The 12,074-nt window shown below is 44.2% G+C and overlaps 1 protein-coding gene across 1 annotated transcript; it reads right to left on the bottom strand.

Moving 5' to 3' along the window:
• Positions 1-10,574: 10,574 nt before the first annotated feature.
• On the bottom strand, positions 10,575-11,477 carry LOC109945650 (protein GLUTAMINE DUMPER 4). Its single transcript, XM_020551961.2, has one exon. The coding sequence runs from the start codon at positions 11,309-11,311 to the stop codon at positions 10,874-10,876; it is 438 nt and encodes a 145-aa protein (XP_020407550.1). The 5' UTR covers positions 11,312-11,477; the 3' UTR covers positions 10,575-10,873.
• Between the last annotated feature and the right edge of the window lie 597 nt (positions 11,478-12,074).

Here is a 12,074-nt window from a genome sequence, read left to right on the forward strand (position 1 = left end):
GTGGTGTGCGAGGATTTAGGGTTTTGGAGAAATGGCTAGTTGAGGCTGTGAAACCCTCCCTAAGGAGCTAGAAACCTGCAGGAGTGCTCAAGGAACATAAAGGGACTCAATCATGCACTTGGATTCACAGGATCTGATAGAAATTGGAATTTGAATCAAAAGGTGGAATTGGAATTTGAGTGAGAGCTCCAGTCTGGTGAAGAACAGAGAGAGAGAGATAGGGAATTCAGGGGAGTCTCACCAGAGAGGAGGGCAGGGCTGAGCACTGGTTCGCCGGAGGATCGCCGCCGGTGAGAGAGGGGTCGCCGGAGAGCAGGAGGTGTCGCCAGAGACCGAGAGAGGGGCAGTGGCTAGAGAGAAACAGAGCCTGGCCTCGGGCTCGGGCAGGGAAGAGATTTTTAAAAACCGATTATGGGCGCACCGGACAGTCTACAGTGCCTGTCCGGTGCACACCGGACAGCGCACAGTAGCTGTCCGGTGAACCACCGGACAGCGCACAGGAAAAAGAGGATCTGGCGTGCGCGCGGCCGGTGCACCGGACAGTGCACAGTGCAGTGTCTGGTGCACACCGGACTGTCCGGTGAGCCCAGACAGAGGGAAGTTTTGAAATTTTTGAATTTTTCTATCTAATTTCCAACCAAACCAAATCCCATCTTATAAACATACAAAATAACACTTGTTGGGACAGGTATTGGCACCCTCATATATTTTCTCATAATTTTCAAAATATTTTGCCATAGGCTAGATAATTTTTAGAGAAAATAGGCAAATGGTGAAATTTGCATTTTGGCCTTGCACTAGGGGTTTTCATGAGTGATTTGAGTTTTGAATACTCCTCCTAAGTGCAGTACCTCATGCATATTTCAAGAACCAACAATTGCATAAAAAGTAAGAATTCAAGTGCTAAAAGCTTAAAACTAAGACTTGTCAAGTTTGATCCGAGTTAAGTTTTTTCACTCGCTTTGTTGGCGGTTATCTCAACTAGGTTAGACAAGCCCTAGATGCCATACAAGAAATTTAAACATGCAATGCAAGCTTGACAACACCATTTGACATCTTACATAAAATTTCTTAGATCAAGAATATTTAGTTCATTCCTCAACATGCAAAAGCGGGTCTTATCAAGTGGCTTAGTGAAAATATCCGCTAATTGATCTTCCGACCTCACTCCTTCTAAAATGATATCTCCTTTAGCAACATGATCTCTAAGGAAGTGATGACGAATATCAATGTGCTTGGTGCGAGAGAGTTGTACAGGATTATTAGCAATTTTAACAGCACTCTCATTATCACACAACAAAGGTACCTTTTCTAGAACTACGCCATAGTCTAGAAGAGTTTGTTTCATATACAAAATTTGTGTGCAACAAGCACCTGCGGCAATGTATTCCGCTTCGGCAGTTGACAAGGCAACACTATTTTGCTTTTTGGATGTCCATGAAACTAGTGATCTACCAAGCAGATGGCATCCCCAGAAGTACTTTTCCTATCAATTTTGCAACCGGCATAATCCGAATCGGAATAGCCAATTAAATCAAAAGTAGCTCCTTTGGGATACCACAGACCAACGCTTGTGGTGTGCCTGAGATACCTAAGAATTCTCTTAACAACGCGAAGATGAGCTTTCTTAGGATTAGATTGAAATCTAGCACACATGCAGACACTAAACATAATATCGGGCCTAGATGCGGTAAGGTACAATAAACTACCAATCATAGAACGTAGAGAGTTTGATTAACCGGGTTACCTCCCTCATCTAAGTCGAGATGTCCATTTGTTGGCATGGGGGTCTTGATTGGTTTGCACTTCTCCATGTTGAACCTTTTCAACAAGTCTTTAGTATACTTCTCTTGTGAGAGAAAGTTACCATCTTTCATTTGCTTGACTTGAAAGCCAAGGAAGTACGTTAGCTCACCAATCATTGACATCTCGAACTCCTTCGACATCAACTCACCAAATTCCTTGCAATGATAGTCATTTGTCGAGCCAAAGATTATATCATCAACATATACTTGACAAATTAAAATACCACTGTTATGTTTTTTTGCGAATAGAGTTGTGTCGACGGTCCCGATCTTGAAGCCCTTTTCGATGAGGAAGTCGCGAAGGCGCTCATACCAAGCCCTTGGAGCTTGCTTTAGCCCATATAGCGCCTTGGACAACCTGTAAGCATGGTTAGGATATCTAGGGTCTTCAAATCCAAGTGGTTGCTCAACATATACAAGTTCATTTATAAAGCCATTTAAAAATGCACTTTTTACATCCATTTGATAAAGTTTTATATCATAGCATGATGCATATGCAAGTAGGATACGGATGGCTTCCAGTCGAGCAACCGGTGCAAAGGTCTCTCCAAAATCTAAGCCTTCAACTTGAGAGAATCCCTTTGTAACAAGTCTTGCCTTGTTCCTTACAATCACACCTTGATCATCTTGTTTGTTTCTGAACACCCACTTTGTTCCAATGATTCTTGCATCTTGTGGGGGCTTCTCCAGGGTCCAAACTTCGTTACGGGTGAAGTTGTTAAGTTCTTCATGCATGGCATTTACCCAGTCCGGATCCTGTAGCGCCTCATCTATACAAGTAGGCTCAACACAAGAAACAAAGGAGTGATGTTCAATAAAAGAAGCATGTCTATGTGATCGAGTAATAACCCCTTGTGAAGGACTCCCGATGATTTGGTTTTGAGGATGAGCTTGAAGTAGTGATGAGTTTCTCCTGTCAACCACTTGGGAAGAAGATCCTGGAGCATCAACATCTTCGGCTTGTACCCTTGCTTGTTCATGAGAAACAAATGTATCTTCATTTGCATGCCTCTCATCTTTTTCATCATCTTGTGGTACATTTGATGAAGAAGGCATGTCAATGTTTTGCACCTCTTCTTCATCTTCTTTTGGTTTGATAGCTCCAATTGGCATGTTCTTCATTGCTTCCCTAAGTGGCTCATCACCTACATCATCAAGATTTTCAAGTGCTCCTTGGGAGCCATTAGTCTCATCAAATTCCACATCATATGTTTCTTCTACCACGCCAGTGGCATGGTTGAATACTCGATATGCTTTGGACTTTAATGAATAACCCAAAAAAAACCAATATCACAACGTCTTTGAAACTTCCCTAGGTGATGGCGTTTCTTGTAGATGTAGCATTTGCACCCAAACACCCGGAAGGAGACGTCTGGCTTTTTCCCATTTAGCAGTTCATAGGGAGTCTTCGCAAGTAGTCGGTGAGGAAATAGCCTGTTTGATACATAACATGCAGTGTTGACAGCTTCGGCCCAAAACCTCTCCGGTGTGTTATACTCATCAATCATTGTTCTTGCAAGTGTGCTTTCAACAACTCCATTCTGTTGAGGTGTGTATGTTGCAAATACTTCATGCTTGATCCCAATTTCATCACAGTACTCATGAATGTTGGTGTTGTCAAATTCTTTGCCATTATCACTTCTAATCTTCTTGATCTTGCAATCAAATTTATTTTGAGCTTTCTTGGCAAACTTCTTGAATATAGATGCAACTTCAGATTTGTCATGGAGAAAGAACACCCAAGTGTATCTTGAGAAGTCATCAACAATCACTAGACAGTAGAGGTTGCCACTGGCACTTACATAATTTGTAGGTCCAAATAAATCCATATGAAGTAGTTCCAGTGGCCTTGATGTTGACATGAAAGCTTTAGTAGGATGTGTATTAGCAACTTGCTTCCTAGCTTGACATGCACTACCTGGCTTGTCTTTTTCAAACACCACATCCTTTAATCCTCTAACCATGTCTTTCTTTAATACCTTCTTGAGTGTGCTCATCCCAACATGCGCAAGCCTCCTATGCCAAAGCCATCCAAGTGATGCTTTGGTGAAGAGGCAAGTTCTTAAGTCTGCATCTTCTGAAGTGAAATCCACTAAGTAGCGATTGTTGTATCTAAATCCCTTGAACACCATTGATTCATCATCCATCTTTGATACAATAACCTCTGTTGGAGTGAATAAGCATTGAAGTCCAAGATAACAGAGTTGACCCACTGATAATAAATTGAAGCTCAAAGGTGCAACCAAGAGAACATTTGAAATTGATAAATCATTTGAAATTGCCACCTTGCCAAGTCCTTGCACTTTCCCTTTTGAATTGTCTCCAATGTGATTTTGTCTTGTCCATCAACATTCTCATCAAGTGAGGTGAACATCCGTGGGTTGTCTGTCATATGTTGTGTGCATCCACTGTCAATAACCCAATGGCTCCCACCGGTCTTGTAGTTCACCTACATCCACAGACAAATCAAGCTTGAGTTTTGAGGGCCCTATATTGCATAGGACCAGTGACTCTCTCAATCAAGGACTTTGCAACCCAAATTTGTCTAGGTCTACTCTTGTTTGGTGGACCTAGGAATGTAACTTTGACCTTTCCATTTGCAACTTTTCTTAGAACATAATGAGCATTGAAAGCAAATGGTCTTGAGTGCTTAGGCAAGGGAGTTGGTGGTTTGGCTTTGCAGTTGTGGGCAAAATGACCTTCATTTCCACACTCAAAGCATTTGATAGGCTTGTGAGTTTGCTTTGGCTTGTATTGAGTAGTAGCTTTCTTTTGCACAAAAGATTTGTATCCAATACCACTCTTGTTGTTTTTCATGACAGTGTTCATAAGCAACTCATTTTGGAGGTATTGGCCCTTGTTGAACTTTTGCACACTTGTTGCAAGATGTTCATTTTCACTCTTAAGTTTCTTGACCTCATTTTTAAGCCTTTCATTATCCACTGCCAACTCGTTGTTGAAATCATTGTTCTCAATAGCAACCTTTCCTCTAGTAGTTGCATCAGTCAAGTATCTCTTCAATTTTTGGTTGTCTAAAGTCAAGACTTCAACTTTTTCAGTCAATTCAGCATGTAGACTAGTTTGCTCTCCTTGACTCAAATCATCACATGAGGTTGCTACATCAATCTTAACAACAGGGTTAATAGCCTCATGTGTTTTGCAAGATAAAAGTTCATTTTGAACAAGAAGATTATCATGATCAAATTTAATCTGAGTATAGTCGTCCTTGATTTTAACTAGTCTATCTTGCAACTCCCTATTAGCTTCATTTAACTTTTCATATTTATCCTTAGCATCTTTTAGGGAGGTTGTGAGCTCATTTACAGTTGATGACATAGTTTTGTTTTCTTCTTTCATTTCATCACTAGCTTTCATAACTATGTCATATTTGGCATTTAAAGATTCATTTTCATTTTTCAACCTATCACATTTAGCTTTTGACTTTCTAATGATTTGAGTATATTCTTTAAGCAAGTCAGCTAGCTCATCATATGAAGGTGAAGCAAATTCCTCATCACTATCACTATCATCAGTAATATCAATATCATTTTGTAACTTCCGTTCACCTCTAGCCATGAGGCATAGGTGAGAAGTCGATGATGGCGATGGTGGTGGTGAAGAGAAGTCCCCGGCGATGGCGGCAACTTTTTCATCATTCTCTTCTTCACTTGAAGAAGATCCACTTGATGACTCAATGTCAGTGAGCCAGTCACCAACAATATATGCCTTTCCATTTTTCTTTTTGTGGAACCTTTTTTGCTTTCCATCCTTACTCTTGAAGAATCTCTTTTCCTTCTTCTCATCATCGCTGTCATCTTCTTTCTTGCCCTTGAACTTGTTCTTCTTGGGCTTGTTACATTGATGAGCAAGATGACCGAGCTCTCCACAAATGTAGCAATCCATCTCATAAATGGGCTTTCTTTTGTTGGAAAAGAATTTCTTCTTTCTTGAATCAAATTTGATGCCTTCTCTGTTGAGCTTCTTCAACATCTTGGTGGTCTTCCTTACCATCAAGGCAATGTTAGCATCAAGGTCATCATCACTTGAGGATTCTTCCTCAACTTGTATTTTAGCTTTTCCTTTTCTTTCTTGATTTGCTTTGAGAGCCAAATCCTTTCTCTTGGAAGATGACTCATCTTTGTCGTTGATGTGCATGTACATCTCATGAGCATTGATCTTTCCCAATATCTGTGTAGGTGTGGTAACTGAAAGATCCATTTGATGTATCACAGTGGCAATGTGTCCATATTTGTCTATTGGGAGGACACTGAGAATCTTCCTCACAACATCCGGTTGTGAGATTTGAGTAAGCCCCAATCCATTTACTTCCTCTACAAGAATATTGAGACATGAGTACATAGCATTGGCATTTTCATTAGCAAGCATTTCAAAAGAATTTAACTTTCTCATAGCAATGTGATATCTCTCCTCACGCTCACTTCTAGTTCCTTCATGTAGAGCACAAATATCCATCCACAAATCATGAGCATTTTTATGATTTCTTACTCTATTGAACACATCTTTGCAAAGGCCTCTAAAAAGGGTGTTTTTGGCCTTGGCATTCCATTTTTCATAATTAAACTCATCACCTACAAGATTTGTGCGATCTCTAGGTTCGGGGAATCCTTGTGTGGCGGCTTTATAGACACCAATGTCTATAGCCTCTAAATATGCTTCCATATGAATTTTCCAATAAGGAAAATCGTCACCATAAAAAACGGGAGGAGGTCCATCCCCACCGGACATCGTAACTCTTAGCGGTTAAGCTAATCTAAGAGCAACAAGGCTCTGATACCAATTGAAAGAATCACGATGCCCAAGAGGGGGGTGAATTGGGCTTTTCTAAAAATCAACACTAATTAAAACCTAAGCAAGAGCTAAGCAAGAGCCCAACTTCACCCCAACAACTAGCACTAAGATAATAATACTAGAAATGCAACAATGCTAAGACAATACTTCAAATACTTGCTAAACAAATACACAATGTAAAGTGCTTGAATTAAGTGCGGAATGTAAAGCAAGGTTTAGAAGACTCCTCCAATTTTTCCCGAGGTATCGAAGAGTCGACACTCTCCACTAGTCCTCGTTGGAGCACCCGCGCAAGGGTATCGCTCCCCCTTGGTCCTCGCAAGAACCAAGTGCTCACTACGAGATGATCCTTTGCCACTCCGGCGCGGTGGATCCCTCGAGACCGCTTACAAACTTGAGTCGGGTCACCAACAAGATCTTCACAGTGATCACCGAGCTCCCAACGCCACCAAGTCGTCTAGGTGATGCCGATCACCAAGAGTAACAAGCCGTAGACTTTCGCTTGACCAAGAGAAGCCTAATGCAAGTGGTGTGTGCTCTAGGTGGCTCTCGCTAGCGCTAATGAGGAACAAATGCGGGATTAAGATTTTCTAATCTCCTTACTAGGCTTTTGGTGCTTGCAATGCTCTAGCAATGTGCTGGAATAAATGTGGGCTGCAAGACATTGAATATGGTGGGTGGAGGGGGTATAAACAGCCCTTACCCACCAACTAGCCGTTACAGGCATTTTACTGCGCACGGGCGCACCGGACTGTCCGGTGCGCCACCGGTGCGCCAACGGTCGTTTCCAACGGCTAGTTCTGACAGGTAGCCGTTGGACTCATGGCACACCGGACAGTCCGGTGCACTGTCCGGTGCAATGTCCGACGCGCCACTATAATTCACTTCTGAAACAGGCGCGCTCGGGTTTTGCTGCCTGGGGAGGCCTTCCCCTGGGCCAGCCTGGCCCACCTGGCAGATGGTGCACCGGACAGTCCGGTGCACACCGGACAACCCGGTGCCCCAGGTCCAGAAACCTTATCTCTTGTTTTTCAGCTGATTTTCAAATCATTTTTTCGTTCTAACTTGTGAGTAAGTTCTAGAGTGACACCTAGCACTGTATGTGAGTGTGATTGTGCACCAACACTACACTAGAACTCTCTTGGTCAAACTACTCATCGACAACCCCTCTTTATAGTACGACTAAAAGAGAATAAAAGACCTAACTAAATCACGAGTGTCCACATCTCCTTGACATTCGGACTCCGTAGTCCTTCACCTTTTGTTTCGTAGTTTTAGCCGTCGCTTCGAGTTCTTATCTCCGGGATTGTTTTCACCGTTATAGTACTTCTACCTGTAATGCGACCTAACTTACCATTTGTCTCTGCAAAACACACGTTAGTCACATATAACATTACGTTGTCATTAATCACTAAAACCAACCAGGGGCCTAGATGCTTTCAAATAGGACAATATATCGACGATGAGTAGTCAGGTAAAAAATATTCTGATATCACTGGATGAATAGACGATGCTTGATGCGTTGTCTTTTAGGCAGTTTTGTTTTAGCGGACGATCGTGGTTTCTTTGTTGGCCGATTGCGCATATCATATTTTTCTTCACAGGAAATAAGAGATAGATAATTATATAATTATTTCTCGCTTAAATAATAGTTTAGTTTGGTATTCACTTATATATATATATATATATATATATATATATATATATATATAACTTATACATATTAAAACACATTCGTTTTCTAAAATTGTTAAAATAATCGTAGCAGTGTTTACATTTTTGTATTTAAAATGATAGTTTTCGCCTTGTAAAAAATTATAGTCCTCTTAGAGCATCTCCAACAACGTGACCTATAAAAATGCCCTATAATTTAAAAATAAGTATATTTTATAGAATTTAGGGCACCAACAAAACACCTCGCTCCAACAGTAAAGCCCCAAATCTAGATTATATGGCAGTCCACTACGGTGTAGTATATTTGAGTCACTTGAGAGGGTGCCCCGTGCCCTATAGTTTTTTGACAAAAATTTATGAAATATGGCACTGTTGGAGTAGTTTTTTCTGTATAGAACCCCATATTTCAATTTGAGGCACTAGTTTGAGGCATTGTTGGAGATGCTCTTAATAAAGTTATAGTTAGGTTTTCTAATAAAATAGAAATGGCCAATTGTTCACTATCTTCAATTCAGGATGTATTTGTGTTCATATTATTAGCTTTCACAAATAATTGCTTAACATTGTGTTTTATAATTTTACAAACTCATAATCTTAGATATATCATATATAGATCATAAAGATTTTAAAAGATTCACCCAATGCTTATATATTTATAATTTAAATATCTTCAAGTTTATATCTTATTATATAAAACAAATACTATTTTTTTTAAAAAAAAGTGTCTTCTCTGACCTAACAGTAACATATGCATGCATGCTTCCTGAATCCTGATGTCGTTGTTGTCCACTTGTCCCCCGCAGGCACTCCGGCTGGTACTTTGCTCCTCGATCCAGGGATGCTCCTAGCGCTACGCATCCCTGTGGTCGTCTTGGCGTCCGTCCTGGTGCTGGTGACCACGCGCGGTGTCATTCACCCTCGCAGTGTCGTGCGCCCTTGTGGCGTGCAGGCGGCGGCGCGGGAGATGGTGTTGAACGTCGACCTGGCCCGACAAAAGGAGGCGCTGTGGCAGGCGGAGCGCAAGAGCATGCATGAATAAGAGCAATGCCTTGGCCAGCACTAGCCACGACATCCGGTCTGCGTTGTCCCGTTCGGAGGCGCAATTGCTCCCCGGCATCATGGAAAACCTTGATCAGACGGGAAAGATGCAGCTGGAGGAAGCCGAGTTCAGCATGGCCGGCGGATGTCCTGTAGGAGTCGGTGGACATGGCTAACGTGACGGGCATCCGACGAGGAGTCGAGAGGTGGTCTGGGACACCCCTGCGCGCGAGACTTCTCAATCCTGATATGTGCGGCCGTCCTCAGGGACAGCAAGCGCCTCAAGCAGATCCTGGACAACCTACTCGGCAACGCCCCTCAAGTTCACCGATGAAGGCCACGCCGTCTTCCGGGGATGGGCGACCCCGCTGATCACCGGGAGCCATGTCAGAGCTCCATCAAGGTTTGCACACCCATGGCAGCACGGCGGCAGCGGCTATGGTTATTCAGGGCAAGATAGGTCCTGGTGACCAGGATCATCTGCAGAATGACCCCAATTTGGTTGAGTTTTTCTTTGAAGTGGTTGATACCGGCCTGCGTTGGGATGCCCAAGGAGAAGAGGATGTTCGTGTTCGAAAACTATGTTCAGGTGAACAATGGCCAAGAATAGTGGAAGCCGTTCGCAGATAGTGGAAGCCAACATCACAGACGTACGTACGCAGCGGTGTAGTGTAGGTACGTCCGTACGTGTACGTAACGCGAGCTGTAGTCTCTTCTTGTTTCCCGCCCTAAATTAAGTGTCCGTTGCAGTTGCACCGACCGTTGCAGGAGGTGGAGCTAGCGCTGGTCTGCTGGACCCGTTACCGCGGACTGCGGCGAACCGAAGCCGCCATTACGAAGCTGTCGCAGGCCGCCGTCAGTCAGAGAGAGCATCACACAGCACAGCAGTACAGCAAAGCTTCGTCAGCTTCAGCCTATGGTACTCTACGTCCATCTCCTCCTCCTCCACCATCATTGACCTCCATGGATTCTTTGCTCCATCTCCGTCTGCAAGGTGCCGTCGTCCAGCTCTATCCGTGGCGACGAGCGAGCGAGCCAGTTTACGGTTCTGTTGTACTGCCTGCGTGCCCATTGGCCACTTCGTCCACTCTGGCTTGTTTGGAAATTTCCCCGTCTCATTTCTTGCTCTTCCCGTACGTGGCGTTTCTCGGTTCATCAACAATTCTTTGCTCCAGAGCTCTCTTTGAATCACAGCTCCAGCAGTTCCAGCACCCTCATTTCTTTGCATTTGTGACCAACCGTTGTAGGGAGAGAGAAAAAACCAGTCTACTATATAGCAAAATAGATGAAAGTAGTCACACGACAAACAAAAAAAAAATGAGCAACAGCAAAAGAAGCAAGAAATCACGCTCAGCGGCCTTTCTATCTCACTCCTTGTTCAAACTACAATCAATCACCCACTGTTTCAAACTACAATCTGAACAGTGATTTGCATGACCAGGTACACGTCTGACGTCTTGCTGGAGAGATGGCCTCATCTCTCACTGATTACCGCAGAGCTACCAGTGCTACCACCACTCTGCGCGTCGTCGGCCGCCAGCCAAGAGCTAGCTCCTCGCCCCGCACCTCCCATCCTCGCCGCACACGCCGCCGACGCCGCCACGGGCGTCGTCCAGGCCCCGGCCCAGCGCCGGCGTGGCCAGGAACGTCGGCATCTCGTCGCCGGCCATGATGACCAGCACGCGCTCCCGCCGACGCTCCCCTGCGGCCTTCCCGCCGCCATCCTGGCGTTCCAGGCCGCCGCCGTCGTCGTCCGGCCCGCCGGCCGGCAGCAGGCTGCCGCCGGACACGGACAGCTTCCAGTGGGAGCAGGCCAGCGCCAGGAGCGACAGCGCGATGAGCCCCAGCGTAGCCGCCAGCCCGCCGAATAGGTAGTACGGCACCGGCGACTGCCACGCCGTCGATGCGCTCGACCCCGGCGACGGCGCCGCGGGGCCCTGGCCCTGGCCCGTGCCCATCGGGTGCTCCGCTCCTGCGGGCCACATGTGGTTCTCTTCTCGTGGTGAATCGATCTTTCAGTGCATATGCCACTGCCCCGGCCACGGCTAGGCGGCCAGTGACACCTGCCTCGGTAGCAGCGTCTCTGCTCTGCTGCTGTCTCGCTTGCGTTTCTCTCGTGAGGACTGAGGAGGCCAGGAGGGAGACGGCCAGTGTTCGTCTGCCAGTGGCTGTACATTGCTCAGGCCCTATTTATATAGATTATATAGTTCTATTTTTAAGGTACTAGTAATAATAGCATGGCAAAGCTGATCGCAAATTAAGCAAAAAAAAAAGCGAGGGATTTAGTTTAGTGTCGTCATCATGTGTATACTCTATATGGTACAATCATTAATAAGTAGAGCTACTGAGCTAGCACGGTCGATATAAATTATAATTGTAAATCAGATAAATTTGATTCTTTTGTTTTCTTTCAAAAATCATACGGTATATGATTTGTCCCCGATCCTACTACGGCAAGTAAGAAGAGCACCTTGGTTTGCTCCTATGGCTTGCCGACCTGAATAACCTGATGATGTTGTTTTGAAGTGCTAGCTGCCCGGTAGAGGTAACAATGTACTCTAAATCTACACTATAAAATGTAAGCATCAGATCAAATTGGAATCGGGCTCTAAGCAAAATCGCGTATTGTTTAGCTTAAAGAAAGTAAAATAGTTCCGCGTACCCTATTTTCCACGCTCTGCTTAAAGAAGGCAAAATCACGTATTGTTTAGCTTTGCTTTGTGGGCTATAGGCCCTGTTTGTTTAAGT

This window comes from Zea mays, chromosome 4, assembly GCF_902167145.1.
Source record: "Zea mays cultivar B73 chromosome 4, Zm-B73-REFERENCE-NAM-5.0, whole genome shotgun sequence".
Lineage (NCBI taxonomy): Eukaryota > Viridiplantae > Streptophyta > Magnoliopsida > Poales > Poaceae > Zea > Zea mays.